Source organism: Paramisgurnus dabryanus, chromosome 2 (genome assembly GCF_030506205.2).
Source record: "Paramisgurnus dabryanus chromosome 2, PD_genome_1.1, whole genome shotgun sequence".
NCBI classification, from domain to species: Eukaryota; Metazoa; Chordata; class Actinopteri; order Cypriniformes; family Cobitidae; genus Paramisgurnus; species Paramisgurnus dabryanus.
The window spans coordinates 40,067,157-40,086,196 of NC_133338.1; the positions used below are offsets into that span (position 1 = coordinate 40,067,157).

General features: G+C 38.0%; 1 protein-coding gene across 2 annotated transcripts in view; it reads right to left on the reverse strand.

The window, feature by feature from the left end:
• LOC135778734 (neural-cadherin) overlaps window positions 1-19,040 on the reverse strand; it is a 300,864-nt gene that overhangs the window by 45,863 nt on the left and 235,961 nt on the right. For both annotated transcript variants that reach the window (XM_065289259.2, XM_065289258.2), the window contains exon 23: window positions 12,824-13,038. In XM_065289259.2, coding sequence (XP_065145331.1) covers window positions 12,824-13,038 — 215 coding nt within the window. The remainder of the gene's footprint in view (window positions 1-12,823; window positions 13,039-19,040) is intronic.

The following is a 19,040-nucleotide window of genomic DNA, read 5'->3' on the forward strand; positions in this document are numbered from 1 at the left end:
ATTCCTTTAAAACAACAATATGATACTAAATGATACTCTATAGTTCAAATTTAGGCAAAAACTGTTTGCGATTGGTTTTCTCAACTCAAGAACTAGAGCGGCCATATTTAGGGTTACAACTTCTCTCTTTCATGCATGTACCAAAAACTTATATAAGCTCTTACCAGCCTCGTTTTTAAATATGAAAGTGAAAGCGACATGCTTGTCAAGTATGCAACGCATACTCAAAATGTGACCTCTGTATTTAACCCATACCAGTCTTAAACACACGCATGCATGCAGAGCAGCTATCCCAGCACCCGAGGGGCAATTAGGGTTAAGGTGCCTTGCTCAAAGATACCACAGTCACAACCTGCTAGTCATGAGACTTGAACCAGTAAGTCTCGGGTTACAAGCCTGACTCTCTAACCACTCGACTTTACTTCTCATCTGTTTTTTATGTCTGTATCACAAGCTCTCCTTGTTTCATGCTTTTTTAATGATTTCCTTAAATAACAAGCCTTCTTCTCAGCTTGACTGTCCTGCACTCCCTAGCGCTTACCGTCTGTCGATGGTGAAACGAAGCGTAGAACTTTCGTCAGGCACTGTGGTTTCTAAACATTGTATTAGAGGTTAAGTGAGCTGCAATTAAGCCATCGCTAACCACAAGATCCACATTTACATTTAGGCATCTGAAGGACGCTTTTTTCCGAAGACATTTTATCCATTCAAGGTGTATACTTCATCAGTACGCATGTTCACTGGGGATCAAACCCATGACATTTGAACTGCTAATGCAACGCTCTACCAGTTGAGTTACAGGAGCCCAAAAAGCTTTTTAAAACCCATGTACCCACTTCATTAGCTCAAATCAAATGACTGACTCCCCAGACAGTCTGTCCTGGCTAATTCCCTCATACCATAATTAAAAGCTTCTGATTTATGTCGTCCATCTGTGCTGTATTCTCACTGTCACTCAGATTCTCCTAATATTTCCTTTACAGCTCATCTCACTGAACGTACAAATTTCTGGTGAATGTATTCCATCATTCTCGTGTTTTGACCCATTCAAGCAGCTCATACTGTAAGTGCTGGGGGACTCAGCCTCGCTCTCTCTCATATGTGGGGGAGTTCGGTTAGCACACGCTGAAAATGAACGAAATTGGAGCACGGGTGGAAATAATAGAAAAGAAGTGCTATTTAATACAATTGCTCAGTGCTTTGCAGTTGATAGCTTGATAGGTATTTCTATGAGTTTGTTGTATTCTGCCCACGGCGTATGTGACCCTGCCTGTAAAATCCAGGCTAAAGCAGCATAATCTAATTATAGGATTTTACTCATTGATTTCATATTGATTATATTATTTGACATGACCTTACTCAGTCAATATTAAGATTATATTTTCATGTATCTAATGTAGAAGATAGAAAATCACACAAATGACAAGGCAGCTATTGTTCGAGTTTTCATTCGTATACAATAATGAAACCATGCAACAAAAATAGTAAAAGTGATTTTGCATTCAATGAGTAAAAAAATAGCATGATTGCTATTTTATTTATATACAAAAGACAGCAGGAAGCCACTGCACTTTTAAGAAGAGAATAATAAAGAAAAATGTCTTGTAAGTCCTGCAGCCGTTCAAATTATTCTGTTTTGCTTCATGGATAGCCATAAAAATTATCTTCGGAATATTGTGTACTAAACTTTCATATGTTATATAAGAACAAATAAATATATGCTCTTAGATTTTGCCTAGCTTCTTGATTTTACTGATGAAACACGCATGAGAATTGCAGGCGATTATTTGCACAGCCCTAGGTGAGACTGTGACTTGCAACCAAAGGCTCAATCCAAAGCTCACCCCTCCCTTTTAAAACGCATAGTAAAGTTACGATAGAGCCCTGGACGGGCCAAAAACTCCAGCCCTAACCCAGCCCTGGCCCGTGGTGTTCAAGCCCTACTCGACCCCAGCCCGACAAAGCCTGCAATATTTTCAGCCCAAACCCGACCCAAGACCAACATCAACTAAAGAATAGTGCAACAGCAAGCACTATTCGTCCGTTGGTTGAGACGCGCGTGATCAGCAGAGCGATCAAACCGCAAAAATAAGTAAATAAACGGCCTACCTTTATTTGCTTTTCAGTAACTAAACTTAAGAACAATGTTCAAAACTATGTCCAAAAATAACTCATCGCCAACTGGCTAATTTTGAACTTTTATCAATTCCCCACGATCCAACTTCACCTTGATGCCCTGCATGGCTATCCGTCAGTGTCACCTGTTTAAAGGATAATTCCGGTATTTAACACTTGAGTCTCATTTCTGGTTTGTTTTGGATGAACTACAGTGATGGACACAGAAATTTTGACAATGGGTCGTGTCTTGAGTTTTTGACTTGTTTAGAAGCGTCTCTTGACTGCTTCAGAATGGAAGTCAATGGCCATACACAAACATGTCATTTAAAACAACACTTAACGTTCATTTTCAAAACTGTGCTACTCACCAAGTGGTTCGTCGTGCATGCATGCATGGACTTTGCGTGTGTGTTACTTTCTTAGGCAATGTATATTTATAATTTAATCATTATAACAATATTTCATACACACTTTGTGATGTGTGCTCTGCTGCACGTTAATTTATATGCACAATGAGGACAGAAGCTAAAGTAAGCCCGAGTCCAACCCTAGCACGATCTGTACAAAAAAATGGCCTGAGCCCGGACCGAACGGGCTTACACTCAAAAAAATAAAAAGTTGGATTTACTTAAAAAAACTTCGTCAAGTGGGTTCCACATAGCTTTGTTAAGTAATGTCAACAAATAAAATGTTAGTTGTATTTACTAAAAAAGTTTGTTTAAAATTGACAATTTAAATGTTACATGGACTGAAGAAATCCTAGTAAAGTCACTATTATGAAACTTTTAATTGATGAAAACAAAATTAAAAATAATGATTTAATAACTCCATAACAATGAATCAATCAATCAGAGTGCAGCTGCTCAATACAACCTTTATTTAAATACAGTGTATCAAACATATCACAAACATATTTGAAATGCAATGTAACATTTCAAACCGTTTGTTGGTTTGTTTTGTTCTAAAATATATCAGAACAAGTTAATTAACTAATATTTGGCCACTTATTACTCAGGTACCTATCTAATCGTGCTACCCTTTTGCAAGAGGGTACAACAATTCTGCCAGAACAACAATTTACCCATAATACACTGCAGCATCATCAGCCAATGAGATGCAAGTCTGTATTGGTTTTATTAATCTGTTACTTTTACGCAACAATGTTTTATTGGCTGAACAAATAATTTTGAAGTAAAGCTGACAAGACACAGTCTTTTGTTGAAATTACTAAGTTAAATTAATCATATGCCGTTACTTGTGTTTGTTAAGTAAAGTGAACAAGAAATTATTTAGTAAAACTGACTCCAACCAAGTTCATTTTTTTGAGTATAGCCTGTCAGGCTCTATCGGACCCCGACGGGCTTGGCAGGGCTCCAAGCTACGGTAGCCTTCTCAGGACAAACATACCATCATCTAAAACAACATAGTACAGAGCAGTTTGTGGTTTTAGGGCTACTGAAGAAACAGGTCAGTGAAAAATGGCAACTTCAATGTAAGGAGACCCTACACCAGGGGTCTCCAACGTGGTGCCCACAAGAAACATTTTCAATCTTTATCTTCTACAGTAAGTTACTGGCAACCAGCTGCATATTTAAAGCTTTTTTACAGTTTATAATAGCTCACTGTTAGATGATAAAAACAATAGAGTTCATTATGTAAGGTCTTTATACACCACTGATGAAATATATTACATAGCATTTCAGTCAAAAGATTCTTCTAAAAGTTGCACAATGCACTTTTAAACAGCGTGACACACATAACCCCGAAAGTAAGCCTATCCGTTGTGTTGTTTGTGATTGTGTTATGCCAGCAGCAAGTAAAATTGCTTGGCTGCATGAAGCATCAGCAATCAACTGTTACTGTACGTGTAGACCAGAGCAATCTATTGTTCAACGTCGACGTAAAACTTCTTGTCAGGATTTACACGGCTGAGTGGTATAATCGCAAGTTTGTTCAACTGTTCCTATCTTGGTTGTTTCTGATGATCTCATTGAATTGTTTCTCATCCCATTTCGCTCAAGTTGTCTCAGACGAACTCCCGGTGGGACCAAAGTGTTGAGCAGGAGATAACAATGAACATGCTGGGTGAGGAACAGTGCTGTTGTAATCTGGGTTGAGGAGCCCTTTTCAGAGGGAAGCCCCTGAGAATGGAGCACTGCTCCTCTTACACAGATAATGTCACCAATCCTGTTCCCTGACATGAGCTGCTGTCAGCAGAGAGCAAGACAATGTCTTCTTGGCTTGACATGACATTTTAGGTGAAGTGTAGATGAAATAGGCGGAAAGAGGGAAAATTAGAGATGGAAAGTTAACTGGTACCAGTCTGTGGTTGGTATTCATTTGAGAGGTCTGGAATAAAAGCGACAGTTGGAGGTGGCTCTTTAAGACAAAGAGAAAATTTAATTTTTTTAAAGTTTCCAAAAGAAGCAAAAGTCAAGTGAGCTCATCTGCCACCCTAACATGGTTTTGGACAGTGTAGCTGGATGGCCAGCACTCCTTGCGTTATATATGTACATATTGTACAGATGGAACAAAGCATGGATGTGTAATTTGGTTTCTTCATGTTTTTGCTCTCAGAAATAATCCGTCGGAAGTCAAAGGGGGATTGCCTCCGTTCTTTATCCTTAATTCATACCGGTCTCCCTGCGACATCACCGCACATAAATCCCTCTGTCGGCAGGAGGGATGATGAAGGAGGCCGACCCTCTTCTCCTTAAATCAAAAGAATTTCCCCTTATAAGCACAAGAAATTGCCTCTTTTGTGGGTCCCAGGGGATAAACAGGAGGCTGGACAGCAAATGGACCTTGACAACTCCATCCGAGTGTCCCTCCATGCACTGGGTCAGGAAATGGGTTGAAATATTGTCTCTTAAAAGGGATATTTGAGAGCTGTTGCTGTATTATGAGTGTGAGAGGGTTAATCGTGATGCAGGTTTCTGCAAAATTTACCGTAATGCGAGCATCACACTCTCTGTGTAACTTTATCTCTCTACTCACTTTCATCTGCCAGACTCTCTTATTGTATGTGCAAATGCTCATAAGTACATTCATAAAGTCTAGTAAGTTCTGTTGGCTGAATGTGTTAACTGTATGTGAATAAAACGTAATGATACATCTATTATAAGTTAGTTTTAATTCTGAAAATGTAAATTAAATGCTAATGAAAACTTGCTAAAACATTAGTCACACATTAATTCTTGTGAAATATATTTGATTTACATATTTTTATTACCCACTCCATCATGATTTCTCTAAGATATCAAATTAAAAAATATTATTTTCTAACAAAGAGGTATTTATAAGTGGCTTGAGGCTGGGATGAAGCAGATTTAAAGTGAAAGTATTTTATGAATGTACAGATTAATATTTGCAGAAAGGATCCGGTTAATATAATTATCTTATTTTTGACAAAGGTGGCATTTTGTGAATTTTGCATCTGAGCTCCTCATATACAGTACATCATCCAGGCACTGGCGAATGCAGAAGGGGTATGATGGGTGGACCACTAAAAACGTTGGTGGACCAAAATAATTCACATTCCTCCCGTGCTTTAATTTGGGGAAAAAATTACGGACTGGTTTTCTGGTTATTCAATTTTACAGTGTTATGTGACAAAATCAATAGTAGTTAGTCTAGAACGTTAGATAAGAACAAGAAAAAACTGCAGTTACCAACATCCAAAATCAAAAATTCTAATATAGATTTGTAAATAAACTGGCAGATAATAGGCTGCTATATGAGTGAATAAAAACAACATACAGGTTAGCCTTTTCCCATGAATTCCCAAAAACAAAAAAAAGAAAGAAATTACTCAAATAAGGTGAAACAGAGATCTCATATTAGTGAAGTCCATTTTATTTAAATTATTTTATTTTGGAAAAGGGGACATAATATGTCATGGATATTATCACGGAAATCTAACATTTTTTTCATGTTTTTTTGCGATTAATTGGGTCCCCAGTTCTTCTATCAATCTAGAAAATGTGAAAAGGATCAACACAGTAACTGTAATTTTTGGTCACACCTACAATGTGGCAGTTTTAACATGCTATAATAAATTATCTATATGGTATTTTGAGCTAAAACGTTACATACGTATTCTGGGGACACCAAAGACTTATTTGACATCTTAAAAAGTCTTGTGAAATTTCCCCTTAAATTATTTAAAAATCTGTAAAAGTATGTACTGGTTTAACTAAGCTTTAACTGCTTTATTCTGAAACATAAAGGAGTGAAGTGAAAAAGTGAAAGTGAAACTTTGATACACTGCTTTATTTAAATTCAGTTGGGCTGCCGAGTCCCGAGCCACCAACAATGCTAGGTTAAAGAGCTGTCTATTAACTAGGCCGGGATGGAAAGCATTCTGAGAGCAATGCTTTTTAAACAAACTAAAAGAAACGGCCTTGGATTTGCAAAGTCTCTTTGGATGAAAGGATCTGCTAAATTAATGAATAACTCTAATGTAAAATCTAATCATACCAGTGTTAAGAGTATGACATTTGGACTATAGTTATCATTATTTGATTTACATAAAGAAATCAAGTATGCCATCGTGTCACAAATTCTAAAAGTTATTTAATCTCACTACATCATTTCTGGCCAAAAGTCTAATCAGTCACAGGTTAATGACCTCATAAGGCATTCAATAAGTGTCCTTAATCAACCAAATTAGATTTGTCAGTCTGATTTGTCTATTGATTCGACAAGCTCGCCCTCTCAAATCTTTGTCTAACCTTGAAAGGAGAATGTAACCAACAATAAGACCCATGCGACAAGAAATCTTCACGCACGTATACTTGCACATTTCCATCAATGAAAATTAATTGAGAAAGAGGTCAAAGGGTATAAAAAGAAAATGAATCTGGGCTATGATAAGTAGAAAGTATTTTTGGAGGTGAAAGTCTAGCTGGAGGTGAAGATAGAGGATTGGTATTTCATACTGATGCCATGTGAATATTAGACTTGATGAGAGCCAGAAGCATGCGAGCGTTATAAATCTAATTGCATATACATGTGGCTTATAAAGTGAAAAGTTTATGTTTACTGTTTGAAAAGGGAGAAAAAAAGATTTAATATCAGTTTCTTTTCTGAGACATCATGTGTTAGATAACGTGACCTGACCACACCAGGGATGTTCTGAAACCAGCAGCAAAGTTTGGCTCACCTTAGAAAAAGCAAATGCAAATAAATTCAAGTTTTTGACCTTGGAATCATCGTAAAAGTTGATTTCCAGCCCACCCACTGCTTTATAATGCATTCATAAACACCCCAGAAATACAAAAACACATACACACAAAACTTATTTCAGAGGGTGCTGGTGAGGCATCGATTTAAAATATCCGAGTGTGTGGGAGAGCCTCGGGATGTGTGTAAGCTATAGCAACAGCATAATAGTAGCAGTGTCATGAGTGCCTTTAATAAGGAGAGCAGAGGCGTAAAACTGGCAGGCAGCGGGCCAATGATAAGGTTTAATAGGCCATGGTGAAGAACAGCAGTATGTAATAAGGTCTGATGGAGTGAAGCCATGGAGGACTGCAGAGAGAGGGAGGAAGTAATGTGTGCAGACATACACTGTGGCTACACTTATTCCTCTGTCCACCACGGTGCCATTCATCATTATTCATCACTCGCTTTCTTTTTCCGTTCCACCTTGCCGTTCAGACTCCATCTCCATCTCTCACCCAGACGTGAACTCTTTTCTACATTTTTTTCATTTCAGTGCTGCGCCACTCACTGCTGCATCTCAGCGGTTCCTTCAAATCTTTGCTGCTTTTATCTATTTAATCTGTCTCCTCTTACCTCACACTATCTCTCTACTAGACTGTAGCTCGGTTTCAAAACTGAGTGAGCTGCCGCCTTGACTACTGCCTTCGTAGGAAGCTGCTTTCTAATGCGGAGTTTACACCAACCGCGTTTCGGGTGTCAAAATCGCGTATACCGCGCGTGGTTTGCCGCTTGAACAATTTGGATGCATTGGCGCGTGTAGAGCAGAGTAGACGCGCGGAAAAAGCAAGCATTTGACGCGTGTCAGCGGTAAACTTCGCTTCTTGTGGGAGGGGCAAGTGCTATGCAGTTGTCTGTTTGCAAAATGACTGATGTTGATTGTGCATTTATTGAGAGAGTTACCAGTTTGTATTTGGTAACCTTACTATAGGGGGAAAATAAACGCAGCGGGTTGATAAACGTCAACTGACTCAAAAGTGAAGTGTGTATTACAATTACCAGGTTGCACAATGTCCTCACTGACCCTCTTCCGCGCCGCGGGACCTCCTGACGCGCGTCAACGTGTCTTCACAGTGACTTAACATTGAAATCACTCGCGCTTCACGCCTTTACCGCGGTTGGTGTAAACGCACCATAAGGCAGTGTCTAAACCATCATGGAACCTCATAAAGTAGGATTATGGAGGCAGGGGAACCTTAAACTTTGGAGCTGTAGACATGATGATGCTACGCAACATACATAGATAACCAGTCTTAGATAACCAGGGATGAGGGAGCCATAATTCCGGATTAGTTTAAAACCCTCTTACAAAACCACGGTCGAAATTAATCTATATCTTTTTGAACACTTTTTTTTGTTTCTGGTGGTCATTTAATAACCACATGAAAATACAAAGCTCAATATCAATTTATGCAAAAAAGTATCAAAATATTTACATAATAATAAATATGATAACTAAATTATATATTACTACTATATTATATATGTGACCGTCATCAAGGGTAAATTTTATGAAATTGAGATTATAAATAAGCTTTCCATTCATGTATGGTTTGTTAGGACAGAACAATATTTGACGGAGATACTATTATAACTATTTGAAAATCTGGAATCTGATGGTGCAAATAATTCCAAATGTTGAGAAAATTGCCTTTAAAGAGCCAGTAAGATGCAAATTCTAAGCTTCCTTTCACTGTCCTGGACAACAGGTCTTAATGCATGCAAGGTCAAAAAACACTGTAATTTTCTAAAAATAAATTAAATATTAATAAAATATATTAAATATAATAAAAAATATTACCCCATTTCTCAGAGATCCCCAAACGATTTGTGTAAAGCCGTTGAACGACTCATTCTGCCTAAACCCCACCTTTCGGTAGCCTACTCTGCTCTGATTGGTCAACTGACACAGTCGTCGCACAGTCCAACAATAGTGCAACATGTATTGACCTAGTGCTAACATGAATTACTAACAAGACATTAGCGACATCAATACACATCATTCATCATTAATCCAAGCAATAAAAACGACGATAGACACTAACATTTTTCACTCATTTAAGCAAGTATGTAAGCTAAAGGGGCCATAGCAAAAATGTAAACAGTAGTTCAACATGCGTTAGCTGCTTTTTAGCGCAACGTTCTATCAAGACATTAAAGGCGTTCTAAGCGAATCTGCGAGACGTTAGTTTTTGTTGACGTTTGAATTGTTTTCAAACAGACGGAGAGTAGCTAACTCCTCCACCTCCCCCTCCCTTCCGTGCTTTCATGAACGCGCCCAACCCCGACCCCCAAATCCTTTTTGTCATTTATTGGCTGTAATACTTTGTTATGGTTTCTGTTTGTAGGTTTGGCCACTGTGTTGTTATTGCCGTTTGTGAAGCCTGGGCTGTCTACAGAGATCGCATTTTTTTTACAGTTTGATCAGCGGACAGGCAACAAGCAGATAGTGAGGAGATGTTTCCGGTATGTAACAAAAATGTTTTATGGTCTAAAATGCATCAGAGCACCTTTAAGAGTTTAAACACCAACATCAAAACACATCATTCATCATTAATCCAAGCAATAAAAACGACGACAGACACTAACATTTTTACACTCATTTAAGCAAGTATGTAAGCTAACCGGGCCACAGTTTAACTGCAACATGCCTTGCTAGCGCAACTTACTGATAAGACATTAGAGTAAACTAGACATTTCAGAACACTTAATTAAAACATAATGTAATAATCATACTTACAGGTTGTGGTGAGGAGACACATGTTGCTCCAAATAAAGTGGGTTCTGAACACTGATCTATATAAATGACTGGATTGCGCATAGAACGCTTGACGTAACTGCGTGAGGTGAAGCCAGTGCAGAGTTCAAGCCCCATTCTTGGTATACCCAACCGGCAGAGAGCGTCATTGACTTCGATTCAAAATCATGATCAAAATTTACCCCCTTTACAGCGTATCAGTTACACAAGGTTAAATTTTAGGATATGTGTACGTTAATTATTTGTTAATTCTGGTGTTAGTTGCAATGTTTATGTTTTAATCGGGCAGGATAATGGATTTATAAAAAACCGTTAAGGTGAGTGTGTCTGTTGCATTTGTTAATGACACGGGTATAAATAAAGTTTTTTTTGACATTCAGCTACACTGTGACGGTCAGCGTTATATCTCTAAATAAGTTTAGGTAACTTGTAAGTTTAGATAATAAAACTAGCAAATTATTGCATTTACATACTGTGCAAAGCATGATTATTTATTTAGATTTCAGAATGAGCACGTTTATTGACACGTTTATACTAAATATGCTGCGGTCTGTCTGCTGATCTGATACTGTAATAAAGATGAATGTATAATAACTGATTAAAACGCAAAATGTACAACTTTCAGTAAATAACTATTTACATGCTTTGGACGTTTGTGTTGTAATAATGTACAGGGTAACTTCACATATAAAAATGAAGACGAGTAAAATGATGTTTTAGCATTAAAATCTGATAACGTCCATTGATTTAATAGAACGCTTGGGTATACCAACATGGCGGCACGGTGGCTTCACAAGTGTGACGTCATGCGCAATCCAGTCATTTATATAGATCAGTGGTTCTGAACCATCTTTTTGTTGCCAAACGTTTAGTAAATCCCTCCTTGAAAAAGTAATTTTAACCACAGATTCTTCACAGCCAAACGTTTAGTAAATCCCTCCTTGAAAAAATAATTTTAACCACTGATTCTTCAAATCTTCATCCTTTAGTAGTGAAAACAACACAAACTTGCCTTTACAGCTGAAAACACTGTCTTTTTGACATGATGTTTACACACTAACTAACTGAAGTGTTTGTTTGCAGGTCAGAGTTTTTGTTTCTCCCGGGCAAGACTGTAGGCGGAGATTATTATGGAAAGTTTTTGTATCTCCGTAGATAGAGACAGGCAGGAGATTCAATACATATGACGACTCGTTCGGTGATTCAGAGTCGACTCCCTACTTTAGAAGCCAAATACTTTATTAAATTGTGCACTTTTTGGTTTAACTACTTTGCACATTGTTTACATTGATGGACAGCTACATGATACACTGCAATACAGGTCATTTTCGATTTTGGATCTGTGTGGCTCTTAAAGTTGTCCAAATGAAGACCTTAGCAACACATATTACTAAAGATAAATACAATTTTGATATATTTACAATAGGAAATGTACAAAATATCTTTATGGAACCTGATCTTTAGTTAATCTCCTAATGATTTTTGACAAAAAAAAAAAGATAATTTTGACCCATACAATGTATTGTTGGCTATTGCTACAAATATACCCGTGCGACTTATGACTGGTTTTGTGCTCCATGGTTACTATATTTTTATTTAAAAAAATCAATATTAAAATATAGCATAAAACACAGGATAATCTATATTTAACATTAATTTAAAGACTATGGAAGATATCTGTGATCAGGCAGAAAGCATGAGCACCACTGACTTCCAAAGTAGGAGAAAAATACTAGACTGTCTCTCTGTTTGCTGTATGCCCTCGCTAGACCTCACCAACCTCACTTCACCTCTCTCTCTCACTCTCTTTCTCAGAGTATCAGTTCTATCCTTACGCGGACCTGAAACCGAAGCTTAGACGGATCTTTACCACTTCTCCACTCTTTGTAGCTGGAGCTGCCCTGATACTCTGTCCACAGTCGCACACTTCACTTAATCTTTATCTTTCACTCCCCGTTGCTCTCTCTCTCTCTCTCACTTTAAATCCACTGGCTCTCTCGTTCCTTGCCATCACCTCTCGCCATCCATTTTGCTCTTGTTTTCTCCATATGTTCCTCATTTTATTCGTTATTCCGCGCTCATTACACACGCATACGGCCTCATCCGCATTTACAAACGCATCAGTAAACTGATCAAGAGAAGAACCCATTTCTATGAAGGCATGCTTGGCACGTAGGCAGATCTGTGAGTTCATTAAAGCTCTAAATGTGTATACCCCATTGTAATTATTCTCCCAGATGAATGACAAATAAGCCTTTACTGATATAACTAGTTCCTTCGTTAACCCCTAATGAGCTAAAACTGCTGCACACAGAAGCCGCTGGAGCTGCGATAATGCTGAATTTATGACACGCATAGGCAAACAAACAGAAATAATTCAGTATTTTTTATCATTTCCACTGTTTAGGCTGTTAGATGATAGCAGATCTCCCCAGAGAACGAAAATGTTAGAGTCGTAAAACTTTTTTTATTAGAAACACTAAATCCTACTGGATAGACGCAAAGGGTTATCTTCATCTCTGTAAACATATTAGCACTTTTTTCATTCCCCACTCTCCACTTCTGTGCCCACTGGGAGATGCGGAGGGGATATGCCAGTGGTTTGGCTCTGATATATAAAAGAATGATGATGTCAACAGTGAAAAATTGTTTTGCTTTAACGCCAGTACACACTCTCAATACTCTCTCCTCTTTTAACCTATGGTGAAAGCGTGTGCAGATTACCTATAGCCATGAAGTCTTCTGGCTCCCACGGCTGAAGCTGGGAAACGGGTCCACTATAGAGCAGCAAGCCATCTGCCACCTCTGTGATGAACTCCAGTGAGAGGTGGCTTTCGAAGCAAGGCCTTATAGGGGGAAACCAAGCATAGCCGTTGCCATGGAAACTGTGTTTTGTCTGCTGGCACTCGGGTCCTTCAAACTGAGCTGGGCACTGGCATCTATGGATGCACACACAGGAAATCAAAAGCTCATAAAGGATATGAGATTTAGGACACATTGTACAGGACTGACCTAGACTAAAGAAGTCCCAATAGTACAAAACAAGACAAGGATTCGCCTTATGCTGCAGATGGACACTGTGAAAAGACTAAATAAAAAATTGCATTTGCTTTAATAACATTGATACACAAATGCTTATTATATTATGGTGAGAATTTCACTCCACTCTATAAGTAGAATTACTACATCACACCCCTAAAACAAACAGTCACAAGCATGTTTTGCCATTTTAGACTTTCTTACACTTTAATTTATTTCCATCATGGGATACCCATAGTCTATTTTACTGAATGACATTTAGAATTATCATTCACGTCGGAGCTGATGGTGTAGTGGGCAGTGCTCCGACATACGGAGCAGATGCACTTTCGGCGACCCGAGTTTGAATCCTGGCTCGAGGTCCTTTGCCGATCCCGTACCCCTCTCTCCACCCTATACTTTTCTGTCCTCTCCTATCATACTATCTATCTAATAAAGGCAAAAATGGCCCAAAAAAACATAACTTAAAAAAAAGAATTATCATTCAGATTATTAAAGTCACTTGAACTATCTACAATTTGGGTGACAAACAGACTCACCAGGTATCACAAATGTGACCCAGGGCCACAAAACCACTCATAAGGTTCAATGTTGAATAAATAATGTTTTCACTCATGTATGGTTTGTTAGGACAGTATTTGTTCGAGATCTGGAATCTGAGGTTTGCAAAAACATCTAAATATTTAGAAAATTGCCTTTAAGGTTGTCCAAATGAAGTCCTTTGCAAAACATAAAACTAATGATAAATAAATATTTGATATTTTTAAGGTAGAACTAGAACATTTACAAAATAGCCTCATAGAACATCCTAATGACTTTTGGTATAAAAATTTATAATTTTGACTCCTACAATGTATTGTCGGTTATTCCTCCAAAGATACCCGTGCTACTTCTGATCCTTCTCTACTTTTATGGTCACAGGTCACAAATATTATATAGTCTCATTTAAATGTTAAATTAAATATATCACCCACCAAATCAATTTATAAAACTTTTCATTACAAATACAGTTTAGCTATTATATTGTATTGACCCCACATTTTTAAAGAAACCATTTCACTTTTTATGGTTTACCAAACCTTTCCTAACTAGAAACTTATTAGTTATTCTCTGGAGTGGTTCATGTTTCTCTGGCTGGGAATCACTGCACATATAATACTGCACTGTAGTCTGAAGTTCTGCATCTCTAATTGCCTCCACACATTTCCATATGAAAGTTTAACACTCGATATAGATATATATATATATATGTATATTTCACATCACGGTCTGTGTATTCCCTGGTTTTAGTCAGAGTTCTTTAAGGAAGTCATGTCACAGCACTGCTTTTTTGCAAGACCTGTTGATTCTGAGCATGCACAAAGTCCCTCTCAAAACGGATTTCATTCTTTTACAGTTGGCGATAAGCTCATTTACTTGGAGGCGGCACTAGAGCAGCCATTCTGACAGTTGCAATCTCCCCTATTCATATCAAGTATCATTGTGATTGATTGTTTCTGTGGTTCTTGTCTTGTATAAATACCCTGCCTGTTCTCAGTTTGTTGGTCAGTTGTTCTGTAAGTTGTGGCCACAAAGGCAGCTGATCAAAATGCAGTTATGCTTAATAAAAAACAAAGAAACAGAACCATTGTGGGCACAGGAGAGGCCTACACAAACATCCATTAAGATTCGACAACTCAAAAAAAAAAACTAAGATATGCATGGTGTTAATACAAGGCACGAACCAATGACCGAACAGAAACAATCAATCACTATGGAAATCACTGCGCCACCATTTTTTAGCCAGGCTTGCTAGAGGGCATGTGCAAAGTCCCTCCCAAAGAGTATACCATTTTTGGCTCTTCGGTCTGGGAGGCAGGACTAGTTGAGGCCGTTCCGACCGTTACAATCTCCCCCATTCATATGCATCTTGTTAATATTATATATCTTTGGAAACAGGTAATGGGTGGAGTATGAATTACATATGACAACAAACAAGAGGGGCGGAGTAACACAGAAACACGAGGGAACAAGGCACACTAAAACCAGGGAAGACACAGACTGGGATGTCACTTTTGTCTTTCCTCACTTTCTCATCCAGTTCTAATTGGCTGATTACAAAAGAATTGACATGGTTTGACAAAATCTGTGCTCATGAGACAGACGAGAAAACAAAGGATTAGACAGCCGGTCACTGCGTTTAATAATTATGCAATCAAACACTCACATTGGCTCTAATATAATTGTGTGTTAATCAAAGTGATGTCCATGTTTACTAAAACAACATGACATTACAAGAGACAAGTGGGTCAGGACAGCAACAACAAGATAGGTTGTGTTTATACAGTACACTCTAAATAATGCTGGACTATTTCAAAACATGGTTAGGTCAAATATGTACAAATCCCATTTTTTGGGTTAAATTGACCTTGAATATCTGACCCATATACTTTATCCATATTTTACACAGAAATAGATTAAAACAACTCAGTATTTTTTAAAGTAGTAATGACTATCAAACTACATGAAGCACTGACAATCTTTGACAAGAGTGATTTGAATGAAGCATGTTAATGTGTTAATTAAATGTAGATTGCTATTTGCATCAAGTAAGTTAATCTGTGATTAACTTAATTTATAAAGTGGGAAAACACTTGACTGTGGGCAGTAAGATATTTATAGGTTTCATATTTATAGGTTGTTTTACTTTGAATTGCCAGTCATTCAAAGCTTTAAAGTGAGTTAAATTAGAGGTGCAGTTAGTTACAGTACATTTAAAATATGATTTTTTAGTCAGTTGTAAATCCTGGCAATGGTATCAAAAGGGCTTTCACACTGCGTTTAACCCTGGGTTATCTTAGTTCTAAACCCCGCATTAAACCCTAGGTTAAGGATCATTTCACACTTGTAATCTAGAAGCGGGGTTATCCCTGAAATTAACCCAGGGTTAGCTAAACTAAGCTAAGCTTTTGTGGGGTTAACCCTGCAGTGTGGTGCAAAACGCATGCAGTGTGAAACGAAGCAGGGTTAGAATGTAAGGACCCAAATTAAACACAGCTGAAGCAGTTATTTTAAGATGTTCAGGTTGTGTACTGTAGGAGCAGGGTTGGAGACTCCTAACCTAGGATTTAGGAATGTGAAACATCAGATTATGAATTCCCAGAGTTATCTCTTAAACACTGGATAAGTATGAACAGTGTGAAATGTGAAACAGATAACCCATGATTCCGTTAACCCTTGGTTAAGAATAACCACTAGGCCACGACTGCCCACTAAAGCAGATAATAAAAAACAAACAAATGGTATTGTATGAATTCACACCAATTAGCCACCAGTAAACTAACACGATTAGCTAATTAATCAATTAGTAAAAATAGTTACCAGCTGCCATAAGGTTGTGTTGGTATAAGTGCTTTGGCAGCTCTCAGGCACACACTCCTCTGGCTATCATCCAAATGAAATAATCAGTCTTGGGAATCGAATCAGTAGGTACGTTGCAACCAAATAATCCGTTTGTAGTCGTATTGATGGCTCAATCGTATTGAAAAGTCTTCATGTAAACACCTTAATCAATACGATTGAGGACGATCGGATGCAAATTTGGATCGTATTGAAGGGGGTGGTGTACTCCGATCTGTGATCCGATCAGCAGAAGAAAAGTATGCATGTAAACGCGTGAATCGTAGTATTTTCTATTTTGGATGCAAAAATACCTTGTGCACATGCGCAGAACATTTGTTCACGTTCATGTATTATATTTACCTCTTATATCACATGATTCTCGTCACAGGAACACGCAATAGCAAGGCACTAGCATCATGCATTATTAAGGTAAAATTAATGGGGTCACGTGCTGTGCTAAATTCTGAGGCGTTAATGTATACTTATAAAACATTAGGCTACATTAAGTAATAAAATAACGTTGTGCCTTTTGAAAAGTGTGTTTTCATTACCTATATCCGAAAACTTCTTAAGAACAACTTTCTCCAACTCAGTTTCGACTTTTATCCAGAGATGAAGCGTGAACTCGATGAGAGAGGCTGTCCGCAGTGTAACTTTGCCAAGTCCTCTGCTTTTTTAAGTTTAGATTTGGGCTACTGTTTAAACTGTTTCCACCAGTTGTTGTTTTATTTCGGGCGGGTTAAAGGTTAAATGTTTTTGTTGATTAGGTATTGGTATTTGGGCTGTGAATGGTCATAGGGATGCTATTGGGCTAGTTTTAAACGTCCTTTCGGATGGTTTGGATACGCAAATCTGGCAACCCTGGCTGTGTGGTTGCGCAGACTTTTGGTTCCGATTCTATATATGTACATGTAAACGAACATTTAAATCAGATTGCAATGTTTAGGGTGCATGTAAACTGTATCGTTGTAACCAATCGTATTAAATTCAGTCATACTGACAAAATTTTGTGCATGTAAACAGTGACCTTCGGATTACAAGCTCGACTCTCTAATCACTATGCCACGACTGCTCATTATTTTTTTATATGCTAGCTGTTTTATAAGAATAACAAAAATTTTTTTTACTTTACATTTACTTTAAAATATTTAATATACAACACACCTCATATTTAGATAAGGAGCTGGCCTCCCTCCAAGGATCAAATAATCTTTTTGAACCTCCATATTTATAGGAGCAAAGTTGAACACTTTCTATCAAGCAAAAGCAAATAAAGAAACACAAGAAAGATTACAACAAAAGAAGAAAGCGGTGACGTCTTATGAGAATGGATCTACAAAGCTTAAAGAAGTTAAGGGAGAAATCTGCCGCAAAGATTTCTGATAGTGTGCGTTCAAGGCATGTTCATCTCATCCATCAAGTGTGCTGAGACTAATACATGTGCAAGACGGAAGAGTAATGCGCACCGCAGAGAAAATTTACCACGATCATACCACAGTTATTGCATTTCTAATGTTGGTCCATTGATTAATGTCAGGCTCACAGCGAGTTGGACAAATTTCTAGCCTGGTGCGACTAATGCTCTCCCAAGACACAAATCCAGCAAGACAGAGGAGCCAATCTGGTTGCAGGAAGACAACATTTCAACCTCCCAAATCGATACAATAAAGTAACTCTGTCTGGGGAACGATACCCTTTTAAACTAAAGTTTCATAAAGACTCACTAGAAGCTGTCAACTGATTCCTATTTATGCTGAGAGTAACACATGAACGCCGCTATCTGGTGTTGGTTTGAGTCAGTTGGCAGGACTGAACTTTTTTCCACATCAGGGCGAATGAATAGATGAGGGGGTGCTTTGAGTGGGCGATTCAATGCAGAGATAAAATAATGTGACAGGATCGATAAAAGAGACGGTCTTGCTGAACCAAAAGAGAGAAAATCAAAGCCAGTCGGTGAAAAGATTAAACAAAGCGGTTTGCTGATGGCACATTTTGAATATCATTTTGTGTTTCTTTGGAACAGCCGTTTGTGCACCAACATGCTAAACAGCACAAAAATAATGAGTAAGGCAGTTAGGCAGCCTTTATATTCCTCTCTATTTAAACTAGGAAAAAATGCACTCTGTCCTATTAAAATGCAGTGGTGTCAATGTCAGAAAAACTTGTCAGTGTGATATCAAATACATAAAGGCGGTAAAATGCTTTAAAAGGAAAACATGTCTTCCATTATTGAAAAAAAAAGACTTAGCTATGTTCTGCTTTATTGAACTAAACCAAACCAATTAATCTCCTTGAGTGAATCCTGGCCTTAATATCAACCATGATGACTGAACACAATCCTCTTACTCCCTTTGGGCCACTTCACCTCTCTCCCTTTTGCTCATTTCCTGCCTGCATATCCATTGGTTACCTCGCGAGAGACCCACGATAAGCTCCCCTCTTCCATCCATTCCCAAATCCCCCATTAATCTTCCGACCATCTACATGCTGTTCATTAAATCTTGAGTATTAGCTCTCAATG